General features: G+C 43.6%; 1 protein-coding gene across 2 annotated transcripts in view; it reads left to right on the top strand.

Moving 5' to 3' along the window:
- LMO4 (LIM domain only 4) overlaps window positions 1-15,368 on the top strand; it is a 41,590-nt gene extending 26,222 nt beyond the window's left edge. The window contains exons 1-5 of one of the 2 annotated variants that reach the window (XM_062497485.1): window positions 880-996; window positions 3,199-3,437; window positions 10,385-10,481; window positions 10,841-10,996; window positions 15,123-15,368. In XM_062497485.1, coding sequence (XP_062353469.1) covers window positions 3,202-3,437; window positions 10,385-10,481; window positions 10,841-10,996; window positions 15,123-15,131 — 498 coding nt within the window. In that variant the 5' untranslated portion in view covers window positions 880-996; window positions 3,199-3,201 and the 3' untranslated portion in view covers window positions 15,132-15,368. Of the gene's footprint in view, window positions 1-879; window positions 997-3,198; window positions 3,438-10,384; window positions 10,482-10,840; window positions 10,997-15,122 lie in introns of those variants that run through there. The other variant, XM_062497486.1, reaches the window with a different exon arrangement.
- The last annotated feature ends 302 nt before the right edge of the window (window positions 15,369-15,670 follow it).

Genomic DNA, 15,670 nt, shown 5'->3' with positions numbered 1-15,670 from the left:
TGCCCTCGGGGACAGCCGAGACGAGCCCTCGCCGCCAAGTTTCTCAACTGGTGGCCGGGAGCTGGCGGGCGGGGCGGGGCGGGGCGGGGCAGCACGGTGCCCTCACGGCCGCGCACCTCCCCTCAGCGCCCGGGCGGACGGCGCGACCAGCGCTGCCCACCTGACTCCCTCCTTCCTCTCCATTCTCCTCCTCCTCCTCCTCCTCGCCCCCTCCCTTCCTCCCTTTTTTTTTTTTTTTTTTTTTTTTTTTTTTTCCCCTCCCCTCTCACTCATTCCTTTGTCTTCCCGGGGATTGGCAGGTTTTATTATTCCGCCTGAACAAGCCGGGGGCGGATTGGCTGCGGCGGGCTGACGAGGGCGCCGAGCCGGAGTGTAGTTGGGATTCTGCTCTGTCAGTAACACATGTGTGAGGGCAGCGGGCACACGCGCACCGTGCGGGCACACACGCACTTGCAGCCTCACGCTTAGACGGGCACAAGGGCCGCCCCCCGCGCCCCGCCAGAGCCGCCGCCGCAGGATCCCGGCAGCAGCTCCGCGCCCGGCCCCGCTCCAACTCGCCGGCTCCCGCCCGCTCCGCTGAGGCACTCCGGCGGGCCGCGGCCGGCCGGCTCCGCGCCGCGGGAGGCTCGGGAGCCGCCGCAGCCCGGAGAGGGGGCGGAGGTGGGGGAGCGGGGGAAGCGGCACAAAGTGAAGCCACATTGCCAAACTTGCCCGGCGATTGCAGCACCGAGCGGCGGCGGCGCCCTGCGTGTGCGGCTCAGCGGCGGGGACCGAGCTCTGCAGCTCCCCTCCCGGGAAGCGGGAGCTGGAGGAAGGACCCGGGCGAACGCCTCATAGCAATATCTGTATTTTTCCAGCCTGGGCTGCCCCTTGCCGGGCGGGGGGCTGCCTCCAGCCGGCGAGAGGGCGAGCGCTGTGCTCGTTTGTTTGCAAGAAGACCTCTTCAGGCACCCCGAGCGGCGCTCCCCGGCCTTTTGCAATATAGAGGGGAAGCAGGTAAGAAGTGCCGGTCGCTCCCCCGTGTCTCGCAGCGTTCGTGTGCGCGGTGCCCGCCCGCCGCCGTCGTCCCGCTGCCCGCCGGGCGGAGGGGAGCGGAGCGGGGCGCCGCGGGCCCCGGGCATTGTCGCGGCCCCCCGTACAAAGCCTGGCGGCGGCCGCCGCTGGAGCGCCTTCCCTTACCCCCCCCTTCCCTGCTGCCGCCGGGAAAGGGCTCTGCTTGCCTCGGTTGTGAATGGAGGGGACGGGGGGGGGGGGGGTGGCTGGGTGGGGGAGGCTGGGGCACCCGCTTCCCTCGTAGTAAACACTGTTCTGAAACAGTGGCAGAAAAGATCAAAGTGAGCTCTCTATTTCTCTCCTCTCCGGTTCCCTTCCTGCCCCACACACAGTCTTTTGTTTCAATCCAGAAGAAATTCGGTGAATCACCTAATTAAAACCAAGACATGAATTAAGCTTCCATTTTTGTACTACAAATTTCCAGCTCTCCGCTTCTCCCTCCTTTAGTCTCCATTAAAAACGAACAAGCTTTTTTTAAAAAGCGCTGTTAAAAGGGGGGGTATTTTGCCTCTAGCTTCTAGCTCTGCTTTCTATTTCACTGACTCCTATCCCAGGACCAAAATTGCTTGGCTCTGTAATTACTAGAGTAAGCCTATTTAAGTTAAAAGCTTCCCCCCCCCCCCCAACTCTAAATGAAACTTGATGAGGGCCCGTCCTTTAGTTATCTAGGGAGTCACTTTCTGGTCAGTCCTCTTGATTCATCTTTTTAGATTTAATCAGCATTAAGGTATTGCTTGTCCTTAAGAGCTTTAGCTTAATGGGGTTACTGGATGGTTTTCTCAGTGTAACGTTTCCCATTTTATATTTATACATGTTTGTCTTCGACAAAGACAGGTTAAGGTGGTGGCATGGAGCCTTTTTCTTTCTTTTAAGAAATCTGAAGTGATTTAAAGCATAGGAAAACGGTTTAAAGACTCGGAGCAGGAAATGCAGATTCATTAGGCTGTAGCTGGAAACTGTAACAAAAGGCAATTCCTTGAACAAATGCATCAGAAATCAATTTACATAAAGGTACACGATGCGTTCGGATAAATGCAATGCTAATGGCTTTTAGAGTGGTTTTCTTTCCAAAGTCTCGGGGTTTTTGTTACAGCTTAATTGGTGCAGTTCTCCTGGTTTATTGTGTGGTCATTGGACGTACCTCCAGGTACTCTTTCTGAAGAAATGTGTGTTTAAATCGGCCTCAGTTCTCCTCCTGCAGCCTAGTTGGGCCAGTGGCAGGAAAAGTTCGTCCTCGCTTCTCTGGACGTATCAGTCTGAAGGTCCTTAGCAGATAGCCAGATGCCTCGGCATGAGCACATACGGCTTACAAAGGACAAAGACAAAACATGCTGCTTAATTGGCAGTAAATAACTTGATCTTTTTATAGTATAAGTGACTAGAGGAACACCGGGAGTTTATTGGACCCTGGATTGAAGGCAACAAATTAATCGGTTTAGAGTAAGCTTTATGAATTGATTCCTATATTATCTCTCGGTTGTCCTGCTTGCATAAAGCATTTATTAGAAAGTGAAAAATGCCCTTAGTAGCAGTTTCGGGGGCGGCCAGAGTAACCGCAGCCAGAGCGACGCACTTCATTACTCCGCTGCTTTCCTAGGGCCGGTAAACTATTTTTTTTTTTTTAAGTAACAAAGCTTTAGCATTTAAACTGCTGATCAAGGGCAGATTAGAGAGACAAAAGTTGAGTACGTTTGTGTAGGAAGTTAACAGGCGTCCTGAAGTTCAATGATCTATTATTCGGGCCAGTGTCCTCAATTTGGAGTGTTTTCTCTGTGTGTTTTTAGTTCTCCAGAACAAAACTACAAAAAATACAATCCCAGGGCCTCGAGGGCCGGTCCGGAGCCCCTCGTTACTGCCGCGAGCCTGCGGAGCCTCTCCTAGACTGAAAAACCAGTTTCACAACTTTTTTTTTTTTTTTTTTTTTTTTTCCCTTCCACTCTTCACACACTTTTTTTTCATAAGCAAAACAAACCCCGGGACTGTTCCTGACTTGTGAGCTGCAGCTGCACAAGCCCGGAGCGGGGGGGGCGGGTTGCACTCGCTCTGCTCGCCGCTCCCCGCCAGCTGCGCGCCCCCGGCCCGGCCCGGCCCGGCCCGGCCCAGCCCGGCCGGCGCTGACCCGCCCCCGCCCCTCTCTCCGTGCAGGCCATGGTGAACCCCGGCGGCAGCGCGCAGCCGCCCCCGGTCACGGCGGGCTCCCTCTCCTGGAAGAGGTGCGCCGGCTGCGGGGGGAAGATCGCCGACCGCTTCCTGCTCTACGCCATGGACAGCTACTGGCACAGCCGCTGCCTCAAGTGCTCCTGCTGCCAGGCCCAGCTGGGGGACATCGGCACCTCCTGCTACACCAAGAGCGGGATGATTCTCTGCAGAAACGACTACATCAGGTGAGGCGGCGGCCAGGCCGGTCAGGGTAGCTTTCCCCCTTCCTCGCTGCCTTTTTCTCAATTCTTTCTCTTCTTCCCCCCTCCCCCCCGCTCTTATTTCTCGTGGTGGGTGTCCGCAGGGCAGAGGGGTGGGCTGGCTCAGGATGGTTCCTTCATTAGGAGGGAGAGACGTGCGGGTGCGGTTGTTAGCGCCTAGCCCAGGGCGAGTTGCGACTGCCAAGTGGAGGAAAGAGTTGGGGGGGGTTGAACGACGACTGTAACTTTAAAGTGGTTTGTCAGCACAAAACAAGTCCTAACTAAAAATAAACAGCAATCAGAGAGGCTAAATTAATCTGCTTTGTTGTAGTGTTGAAGGAGAAGTGTGCATATCTGAACAGTAAATGTTAAAATCTTAGGGCTTAAATAAGGCTGTGGCAGAGGTGCTAAATAATGAAATGCCTGCCTTTAGTATCTGATTAATTATGATATTTACATAAGCACCTTTAAACTCCTTTGAGTGGAAACAGAATGACTCATTCTCTCTTCTCCTTGTGAAAGAGCTGATTAACCATCAGTTGGAGGGCCACGGATTCTACTTACAGGAAAAAAACAGTGGTATGATGTTTGTCTCAGCATTGTTACAGAAAAGCTTTGAACTGATATTTCTCTTAACTTCCAGTACAGACAATGCAGGAGATAGCAGAGGAGGTATATGCTCTTACCCTTTATTCCTTATCTCTTCCTCTTTTGAAGCTGTTTGCTTTAAATGCCACAGATTTGGGTAGGGGGAACTAAGCTTTACTAATCTCACATCTGTTGGGGTACAGTAAGATTATGCAGAGTATCCCTTCCAACAAGTTTCCAATATAATTAATAGAAAGAATTCATGAGGTCAGGTGCCCGTACGATCTTTTCAGGTGAACTCAAGCTACTTAAACTCATTAATTTAAAAGGAGGCATTTTAAAGGATTACACATTTAATTTGACTAAATGGTTTGATAGACTGATGCACATGAATGCTTCAAGGAGGTGTTCTGTTTCAACATTCAGTAATTAAAAAAAACAACAAAAAAGCCCCATACCTTCCCAGCATCACATAAATGCTTAGTTAAAACAAACTGTTCTGTTTAAATGCTTCTGGCTCCTCATTAATAGTAAAAGTCAAGAGTTAACCCAGGATTTCCCTTCTTTCTGATGGCCAAGAAGTTCTACTTTTTTTCCTTTCTGAAGAAAAACGCTACCAAAAGCAGCCATCAAATGTTACAAGTACTTCATGCTGTAAAACTTGGGTTTGAGAAGATGAGGATTGCACACAGAGACCTCCTTAGTTAAGAGAATGGAGTTAAGGTTTGGTTACTCTGATAGTGCAGTCTCTGACCTGGTACGTGGCCGTGGCTTCGTGTAGTTAAGTATATGAAACAGGTCCTGTGGTATGTCTGAAGAACTGAAGTCTTAACTTTGCTGGTTTTGGAGGTATTTTTAGAGAGAAATACTAAAAAAACAGCACATTGTGGGTTGCACAGTGGTGCTTTCTGGTCATCATCCTAGGCAGCAAGCCTAAGCCTGGCAGAATAGTAATTAAATAGAGCAGAACGGTGTTAGGGAAAGAGTCTTGTTTGAAGTGGAAAAATTGACACTACTGTTAATATGCACTGAATAGTACAGATTCATCACTCGACCAACACCATCAAACAAACCCTCATGTCTGATTGCTACTAATTAAAAGGAGAAGATGTGTCCACTGTGTCCCAGAGGCAAGTTCAGGCAAGCTTATCGCAGTCCTCTGGTTTTGTGTTGCCAAAAATTAATACTCGTTTATTTTAATGTAGGCGATTATGAATAGGATGCTTTATCAGATGAGGTGTTTGAATTGATCTCCTTGTCCTATTGCCTGACTTCTCTTTAGATCTGTGTAATTTGACTTGCAAAAATAACTCCAACAGATGCTTGCTGAAACTTGAACTGGACACTGTACACTCAAGGTGGGGTAGGATGGCCTGATGCAGCCAGAGCCGAGTTAACCTGGAGTTTTCCCGCTGGAAATGGACTTTGCAGGCCTCCTGTGGGTCATGCTGGTGTGAGCAAAGCCCTCACCCTTGCTGTGTTTGAAATGGTCCCATTTGGTTGTGGAGGCAGTGCCCTTCTGCCATCCTTCTCCCCTCTGCCATCCTTCTCCCCTCTGCCATCCTTCTCCCCTCTGCCATCCTTCTCCCCTCTGCCATCCTTCTCCCCTCTGCCATCCTTCTCCCCTCTGCCATCCTTCTCCCCTCTGCCATCCTTCTCCCCTCTGCCATCCTTCTCCCCTCTGCCATCCTTCTCCCCTCTCAGTTTTCCGGTGGGTGTTTGTGGGGGCGCATTCTCTTCCCCAGGCAAGAGCCGCGGGCACAGTTCTCAGCCGGAGACGCGGGGCACACTGGACACCACTGACAAAATGGGAAAGAGGATTGATCGGCCCAGCAGGCGCCAGGTGAAAGGGACTTGACTCCTTCGGGCCAAGACCACAGGGCCGTTTATTAATGAGCTTTTTAGCTGTCTCAGGCTGTATGCAGGGCTTTCTGTTGTTGCTTAAACAACACAACATTCCCCTTTCCCTCCCCTCTTCCCCCCAAAACCCGAAAACAGATTGGCCGTAGAGCTACAGCTGCAGCTTTCATTGAAGGCCAAGGTTCCTGGGAAAAGAGGGAGGTGAAAACCCCAGTATGTTCGTCTCCCTCCCCACGGCGAGCAGCGCGCTCAGGGAGGGGAGCAGAGCGCAGCCCTCCCAACCTTGAGATGCCAGATAAAGCAGCAGCGTGGCAGCGAATCCGCACAATTAAAAGCTTTAATTAGTGTCTCCTCCATTTTCTCTTAGTTCTGATAGGTTTTATCTAATGAGATCTGGTCGCTGGCTTAGATCTGCTCGGAATGACGTGTCCGAAATGAATGAGAACCTCGTCGCAAACAAAACATTTAATTAACAAAATTGGCCTCTAAGAGAGAGCAGGGAGTGGTGGGGAAGGGAGAGAGGGGGAGACTGCCCGAGTGCCTCTTAAAGGGGCAGCGCCCGGTGCCCCTCCCCGGGCGGGCGCTCGGCGCAAGGGTGGGGGCACAGCCCCGGGGCGAGGGGCGCCCGGCCCCGGCCCCGCCGCAGTGAGGCCGCTCCGGGGAGGGGGCCGCCGGCAGCCAGTTCATTTCCCTGGTAATCAGCGGCAAGCTGCTATATTCAGGGAATGCTGTCCCTTTAATTGAACAGGCTAGGTAATTAAATGGCACTTTTCCAATAGGACGTGCTAGGTAAATCTAATAGTTGGTTATTTAATATCACTTTGAAGTCTGCCCACTCAAGCACAATGACAGCACAGGAGCATGTGAACTATTAGCTAGGAAAAAAAAAAAAAAAAAAAAAAAACAGGATCTCAAAAATTAATTAAATCGCATGCAATTTAGGGGGAACGTTTATCTTGATTTGTCATAACAGAATTAATTCAAGGCCTCCAATTCACTTGGGGGCAGATCTGTTACTCTGAATTAACCAAGCGTAATTTGGCTGTTTTTTTTTTTTTTCCCCTTTTTTTTCTTCCTCTTCTCTAATGCAGCACTTGCCATTATGCACAGCCCCCCTTTTAAGTATCAATAGCTTCTGGTGCTTTTAAGGTGCTTGGTCTCTAGTTATTCTGAAGTACCTTTAATGGACTTCGCTTCAGGCGTAATTTCTGTGTTGCCTTTCTTTGTTACATTTAATATAGCTGGTGTAGAATTTAGATTAAATGTGGGGAATGTACAAAAACGTTGATTCTTTCTGGATCAGTAGGTCTGGATGTGCATTTCTCTTTGCTAGGGCTTGGATATATGTATGTGGACACAAATGTGCACCATGTGGTGCGAGAATCAGAGTGTTTAAATCTGTCTCCACGATTTTGGAAAGCAGTGGAACCTTATTTTGTTAGTACAAGTTGCTAAAGACATGTTTCTGCTGATGCTGAATTTTGAGCAGCAAGATGGGAAACTGAGTTGAGAAGATTTCTTGCTGCTTTCATTCCCACTCTCCTACAGAAAGTTCTGAAAAACGCCCCACCAATAAAAAAAACCTAGAGTCATTTGGGGGGGTGTAGGGAATGCTGTGTTGGAACCATACAGTAGTTAATTTAAGGTGGCTCAGTAAAATGCTGCTAAGTGTAGAAGAGATGCCTTGTCCGTACAGGGAGCCTCTTGATGTTTGTGATTGATTGCATTGCCCAAATGTTGAAATATTAATGACCTTCTTGGACTGAGGACCCAAAGAGGAAACTGAAACCAATTCTGTCATCACAATTAAAGAGTCCCCTGGCTTTAATTAGCCTGACCTGGGGTATCTCTACCCATTGCTGCAGTTAAAGAGAAAAGAGCCCATTAAAGTCCAGTCTGAGACCGATAGCTACTTAATTGAGCACCTAAAGCCTCAAGCCTTTTAAATCAAATACTGTCCTGGACAGTCCCCCTGGTTAGATAATTAGCTCTCCAGCTTCCCAGAAACCATGCAAAACAACTTTTTCAGTAAAGAATAGTTAATGTGGAAGACTTCCTTAGCTGGTAAGGAGAAATAACATTTTTTTAAAAGATAAAACTTCTTCCTGTTAATGGCTTTACAGAACAAAACCATTCATAACAGTAGAGAAAAGGAAAAATAAGTTTAATTTTCTTGGTAACTAATAATGAGCAGCTGAAAGGTGGTCCGAATTTAAGTAATTTTCAGAAATTTTAGCAGAAGATTCAGCTGAAGTGGCTTCCCAAAGTAGAGGTATTCTGGGAACATGCCTGGGGAAAACTTAAGATGTGTGGAAAGCCTCAGGATTAGTTTGACTCCGTTTATTAGAATTCACAGACATTCAAGGTGTGGGACCATTCTAGTTCAGAGAGAATAGTATAATAAATGGATGCTTAATGAAGACAAGTAGTGCAATGAGATCAGCATTCTGAAAGCTGTGTTTTCAGTTGGGTGGTGCAGTTGTACAGGGGGAATTGGGGGTAGTGAGAGAGAGCTCACCACGTTCAGATTCTCCTGGACAACTGACATCATCTGTCCATCTTCACCCTTCCACCCAGCAGAGCCCTTGCTGCCTCCCCCTTTCTCTGGATTGTTGGATCTTTGCTCCAGAAATGCAGCAGTGCCTTCTGCCTCCTCTCACAGCCCTTCCTGTGCACTGCCTGTAGTGCCAACTACATTACTAGTAACGATGAAGGAAGAAAAATGCATATTGCAATGGTTTGGAGATAACCTTGGTATGTCATTCGGAACTGGTCCTGGTTTGGAAGATTTCCTAATAAGGGACCTTTAGTTTCCAGACAGTGTAGTCCCTTTGGCGGGAGGTCCTGACAATGTATTAGTTCAGCTTTCCCTTTGTAACCGCTGTGATTCTGCAAGAACGTGTCAATGTGTCGTGGATCTCAGACTAATTAGTTTTGAAATGGAGTTTTGATTGAACTCTTCAAATCGATGCTGCTGCAAAATTTGTTTCTCAGCTTCCTATTAAAAGCCATCTTAAGGGGCAGTTTTACTACTCTCTCTGTCGTTCAGTCGATACATTTAATAACAACTTACAGGCTATTTTCAATAAAGTGGCGACAGCAAATTAGTAGTTTGAACATGACAAGCCTCCTCTGCAAGCTCAGATTCTGAAAATTCAAAGCAATTATTTTTATACAGAGGCACACCGCAATCATTCAGATTACGGGTATTCTGTTGTAATGCGTGTCCTAGGTTGACACAAACAGAATTTTATGACTTTATTTGGACAGGAAGGAGATGCAAATATTAATATTTATTATGACACCGATACGCTAATTTGTAAATCCTATTACTGTGTTTTACATCGTGCAGGAAAGTGGGTCTGTGACCCTGCCAGCTAGTTCAGTTTCCTTTTTTACTGCAAAATGAATTGTGGTAGTCTTTATAAATATTTGTGTCTATTAGAGACTTGTGCAAAAGCAAATAAAGGTTTTTCTAATTCTAGCTGAGGCAGCCTGTAAAAGTAGAACTCAATAATCATTACTGTATTATATTTTGAATCGATGTGTTGTGCCTTTAAATGGATTTGAAGAATTATGTATATATTTTTCTTCACTACTCTTCTGCCTATTCCCCCCTCCCCCCACTGCATGTGCGCCCCCCCCCCCCCCCCCCCCAATGGCAGATGTTGTGGTCTCATTTGATTGCATAGGAAAACTGCAGTGATACAGCAAACACCCAGAGAGATATGATGACAAATGGGTCCAGATCCCGGTAAATTACTTTCTGCTCAAATCGAAATTTCATTCAGTTTGTTGCTAGCAGAGATGAAGTAATCTAAATTGTGGACTCAGGAGCAGATAGAGGGAAGTTGGAGCAAGCATTTCATTATCAAGAGAGAGAGAAGGTTAGGATGAAAGAGATGAGCAGAGGCAAATCTAAAGTGTTGACACCATGATTGAAAAGGTTAACCCATACACATTATATATCAACCTGGATAGCAGAGAGTTTCTAATGGAAACTCTGCACTGATGGAGGTTTACTGGAGTTTCAATACACTGAGCATGATGTCTTCTTAGATATACAATCAAATCCTCTTAACCCTTTTGATGACTCATATCTCAAGATATGATTAAAGTACAAAAGAGTTCTTCATATAATTTCAAGGACACAATGCATTTAAACTCCAGTCATGAATTGTATCTTTTTTTTTTTTATGATGAACCCAGTAATCTGATAAAATGTGTGTAGTACAGAATTGTTTGTGTTTCTAGAGGTGTAAGTCAATATTTCTGATTAAATCCTGTGTAACCACATCCAAGGTAAGGTAAAGCTACCAGTTGTTACACAAAAATATACTTTTTTATATTATGAAGCATAAGCAAGTTGGAAGATGGGGGTCAGAAGTCTAAAATAGTTATGTAATAAACCATGGCAGTGATGTGCAAAAATGCCTAGAGTCTTCTGTGTATTAAATTATTCACAATCATCACCTCTGTTTCAGGTTATTTGGAAATAGTGGTGCTTGCAGTGCCTGTGGACAGTCCATTCCTGCTAGTGAGCTGGTCATGAGGGCACAGGGCAATGTCTATCATCTTAAGGTGAGGGGTTTTTTTTCTGTGTACTTTCACTTTTAGCAGCTGACTGGTACTGCCATGCCTCTTTAGTATAAAATCTGCATCTGCTTATGAATGAAGTGCAAAATAATAACTAGAAGAAGGCGTATCTATTAGAAAGCTTTCCTTAGTGCATGGCTTTGTTCCCTCGTAATCGGTAAAACTCTGCTTGAGTTATGTACTGCATAGTCCCCACAGGTAAGACTAATGCCATATTTGGAGATACTAGAAACCAAGCAGCTCCATATCTCAACTGCACTTGCAGTCTCTGAAGTGTAGTTTTCAAACCTGCAGCATACTTAATTTGTGCTGTAGTTTCACTTGCTGTCTCTTTCCTTTCCCAGTGTTTTACATGCTCTACCTGCCGGAATCGCCTGGTCCCCGGAGATCGGTTTCACTACATCAATGGCAGTTTATTTTGTGAACATGATAGACCTACAGCTCTCATCAATGGCCATTTGAATTCACTTCAGAGTAATCCACTACTGCCAGACCAGAAGGTGAATTCTCCACAATTACTAATAAGCTTTCTTAGAGCTAAATGAAGATCAATTTCTTTTCATTCTAATAGTGGACATTCCATGCCCCTGCAAAGAGACCTTTAAGTAGCTGAACTTGCTTTAAGTTATTTAGGCACAGGGTGTGGAGAGAAAATATTAACCTTTTAAATATGACATACAGGGTGAGTCAGTTTATTTTGGTTTGGGCACGTGCATCTGTACAGGTGTTGAGCTCCTTATGTGCAAAGCAAAATGGAGAGCATACATTAATACAAACTTTTAAGAAAGAGAAGTATTTTATTTTATAATCTTGAAATTAAGGGCTACAAGAGAGCAGGTTTCTGAGGGAGGAAAATTAGATCCTTTAATATGGAAATAAATGTCTTCTGAAGAGAAGGTTCCTGGACTAAGCTAATGTATTTAATTTTAATATTAAGATTTTAGTTAAGGAAGCATACTTGGGTACTCTTTCAGAAGTATTTTCTTGCCTGTTTTGTGTGTCATAACTCAGATTTTAAAACCAAAGTGCCACTTTCTTAACGTTCCATAACACTAATAGCTCAATTAGAGACTGTGTATCTCTGTGGTTGATAGTTTTGGTTTCTAGCTAAATGAGTAAATAATGACTGTTCAGATCATAGAGTGAAGAAGAAGAAAAAAATTTCTGATCAACAGTTGTCTTGTAACTCTGAAACTAGATAGTTTTAGATGTATTTTAATCTTCTTAATCAGTCCTAGAGCTATGCAAGTGAGTGCATTTTGATAACTGCTGTGCCTAATTTGTAACAATTACTGTCAACCTTGAGTTAAGAGACTGTTCATTCCACCCTGGTCCAGAAAAGAGTGGATGTATGACTCTTGCACATAATTTTATTCACATCATATTTCATACTGATTATGTATTGATGACATTGATTCATTTACTCTTTACAGCGCCACTTGCATGGATATTAAATCTTATTGACCACAGATGAATTTTAATTTCAGATTGGTGATAGATTTTTCCATCAGCTCTGATAGTATATTTGACTTTTTCATCATTAACCCAGGCAATCACACAGCACTGAGTTATTGCAATGAAACAAAAAGTGCACACTTCAGTTGGTGATTCTTTATAGATTTACAATAGGAACTTCATTAATGTCTGTAAGGATCACAAAAAATAACATTTATCTGCAAGTAGGAATTCGGAAGATTTAAAAAAAAAACTGGGACAAATGCTAGGCTGATCTGTTCTGTAGTGTACAGTATATTTTGCAGTGCTTTTAGTCAGTGGAGAAATATGTCCGAGAAAACAGAACCGTTCTTTAATTTACATTATTTTTTTGGTTGTGTTGCTACATTTCAATATCTGTGTTTGCTTTTTTCTTTTTTTTTTTTCTGTGCATAAATTTACTGATTAATTTTAAGTATTCTTTCAAGTCTTATACAATGAATGTAATTACATCAAAATATAAAGCATGGACCTTTTTATTTACTTAATTTGTCAATCGAGGTGATGAGAGAATTGAGTACAAAAATGCTACATAGTTAGGCAGAACAAAGATAATTAAGATTGGAAGAGAATGTGCAGCCTCTTCTCAAGGAAGTACAAATACAGTTAAAGATTCATAGATTTATACTGTTGTGAATTTTAATGAAACAAATCTGTAATACAGACTAGCTAGCAGTGATTCTGTTAAATGAATATTTATAGATATCCCATTTCAAAATATTGGTAAAACCATTCATCTTTATACACTGCAGTAAAAGGTTTACCATTCTGAGAGTGGTTTATCCACTTGTCTTCTACGAATGTAAAGTTTAATGTAACTTCAAATAGGTGTCTAAATTGTAATTTAGTTTTATCAGTTTCTTTCTCTGCCTTAGCAAAACATAAAAATGATTTAGTTGCAATAAAAGCAGCAGACATGATGAGGAACATAGAACATGGCAAAGAGAAGCAGAACGGGACTGGGCTTGCAGAGCTCAAGGTGACTGTAGGTACCTGGTGGGAGTAAATGCAAGAATGGTGAGAGCAGGTTTTTCTTAGCTTCTGTCACTGACTGGAGTGGCATTGCTGCCTCCAGAGCTGAGGCAGATGAGCAGCTGTTGGGGAGAAGATTGAGGGGACACATAGTTTGAGGGGTTTTTTTCTTTATAATGCAATCTCTAGAAATTGTTCTACCTTCTCCTATTGGTTTTCAAAGGGAATTGCAGAGCACCGATACACCAGAAAACAAATACAGTTAAAGAGATTTTTAAGTTGATAATTCATGTATTCATCAGGTTTCTGGAACTTTGGAAGCTACAGGGACAGTTGCTAAGAGAGTTATGTTTTATATTTTGCTTTTTCAACAGTCCAAAGATTTTAACATTAGAGGTGATTTCCAGAAAGCTCCATATTTTCGGGCCACTGATTAAAAATACTCTTCCATTGTAACAGAGTTGGCTGCAACAGATACTTTTTATTAAACGTTACAGATCAATCATTTTCCATGTTGTTCTATCACTAGAGATTACAGAGATAGCAGACTATCCGCGGGTTGGTTTGTTTGTTTTATTTAACCAAAGAGATTGAGACATGCCCAGCATTAAAACTCATTTTTGTTGTCATGTGAGGGTGACAGTTAGGAACTTGACTCTTGTCCCACTGCGGTGTGCAGGTGACCAGTGCAGGCAGGAGAGGTCGCATGGCCTAACTTGGTTTAAAAACTTGGGCTTTTTCTTAAGGAGGCAGACACAGGGATGTTTGCCATTCCTGCCTTTTGCCTCCCTGAGGCAATTCACACATAGTTAGAACTTCCCTTCACTTGCCCTGTAGTTTAAAAAACCCTGTTTTCTCTAAACTCAGTATTGCTTGCCTGCAGAGTGCAAACTTAGTTTGTGATGTCCGCTGTGCCATTTCATTTGAAGGGGCCCTATTGTCAAGAATTCTCTCTGCCTTTTTTGTGCTGGTAGTATTCCTGTAGTATTTCTTGTTTGCAACGGTATTACCACCTACTAGAAGTGTAAATTTTGCACCAGTTGGCAATGTTTGTAACAAATGCTTGTCTTCAGCTTCTATTCTTTTAAATAAAGTATGAGTTACATTACTTCTCTTAGAGAAGATCTTAAAAATCTTCTAGTTTATGTATCACTCAACAATTCCCTTGTAGTTACATAATTGGTGTTGTCTGTGTCCATAGTAGAAGATATTTGATGCTCATTTATTAAATATGCTTGCTGGCTGCTCCCTAATCTTTGTTCTGGACAGACAAATTACCTTTCTCACACTGAGCTTCGGCTCTGGGGAATTAAACCTCCAAGCCTCTACTACTTTAATTAGCTTGAAAGTGGGGGGTTGCAGTTACTAATAGACCTCAGGCTTTTAGTAACTTAGAGAAAGGGTGGAAAAAGAACTTCCTGGGAAGCGCAAAATGTCATTTAAAAGCCATAAAAATCTAATACATATTATTTCATTTTGGTAATTGCAAACAGATTGTATTTGAAGACTATGGATGATCATTCCTATTTTATCCATGAAAGTTTAGATTTTTATTGAGTTAGACACTTTTAATTATCACAATTCATTAACACCAGTATGAAAGCACGTGTTTGACTTCATATATTAAAATGTTTATGTAACATTAACTAACGTACCAGATGAGGAATTTAAATGGGAGGGGGGGAATCCTGAAATATCTATATTTAGCTCTTGTGCAATGCAGCATATTAACCAAAGTTGCCTTGGGAGGATAGTGGCTGTACTTCATATTTGCTTTACACACTATTTCTTCCAATTACAAGATCATATTACTCGCTTCTTCAAAGGCATGGCATAATGGTTCTTGCCTTTCAAACGTGTCCCAGAAAAACCACCTTATTCACTGTATGATTTGTTACCAGAATGTACACTTATTTCTTGTTGTAGTCTCTTTTTTTTCCATGTCTGCTTGCTCTAGTTGTGGAACTGTGAAAAATGTTTGGTTTTTGCTATTTAAAGTTGAAACATTAGCAGTATGGACAGTGTAGAAAGCCTTAATCAAGTCACAGTTGGAAAGTAGTCTAATAAAAAGGAGCCTAGTGAATAGGGGAAAAGAAAAGCAGTCATGTTATAGTTTCCTATCTCAAATTTAGCTAAGATACTCATTTTTATTTCTTACAGGTCTGCTAAAAGGTCAGAGTAATGCAGAATGCGTGCCTTCATCTCAAATTTTGTTCATCACAGATGGATCCCATGTCTCCAAGTAGACAAGTCACCTTTGTAGCTAGCATCAATGCCAGCTCCATACCATTGCACCTTCTTTATTCTTGATTGCCCTTCCCACATTTATTGGTGTATTAAAATGACTGAATATGAACATTAAGGACTCCATGAACCTGGGCTAATGGGAGACTGTAGAGAAAATGAAAAAAGATCCACCGGAGGACATCTTGGGGGTGGGCGGGTGGGGAAGATGACTAATGAAGCTAATTAAAAGAAGCATTGAAATCTGCTTTCTACCCTCATTAACAATTAGCAGGGCACTGGCCAGTTTGTACCCTGTGTTTTACCTTAACAACATTCTATTTGCTCTTTGTATATTTAAGTGTTGTAAGGAAATGTGTTTCAATCAAACTGAACATGAGATAAAGATGTGGCTTTTGTGATATTCTATCACAAACACTTTTATTGTATCTCTGTAAAATACAATGTATGTATGCATGTAAGTG

The sequence above is a fragment of the Cinclus cinclus genome, chromosome 8, assembly GCF_963662255.1.
Source record: "Cinclus cinclus chromosome 8, bCinCin1.1, whole genome shotgun sequence".
Taxonomy (NCBI): domain Eukaryota; kingdom Metazoa; phylum Chordata; class Aves; order Passeriformes; family Cinclidae; genus Cinclus; species Cinclus cinclus.
Note: the sequence above shows the minus strand (reverse complement) of the source record. Positions and strands in the feature narration are given on the sequence as shown.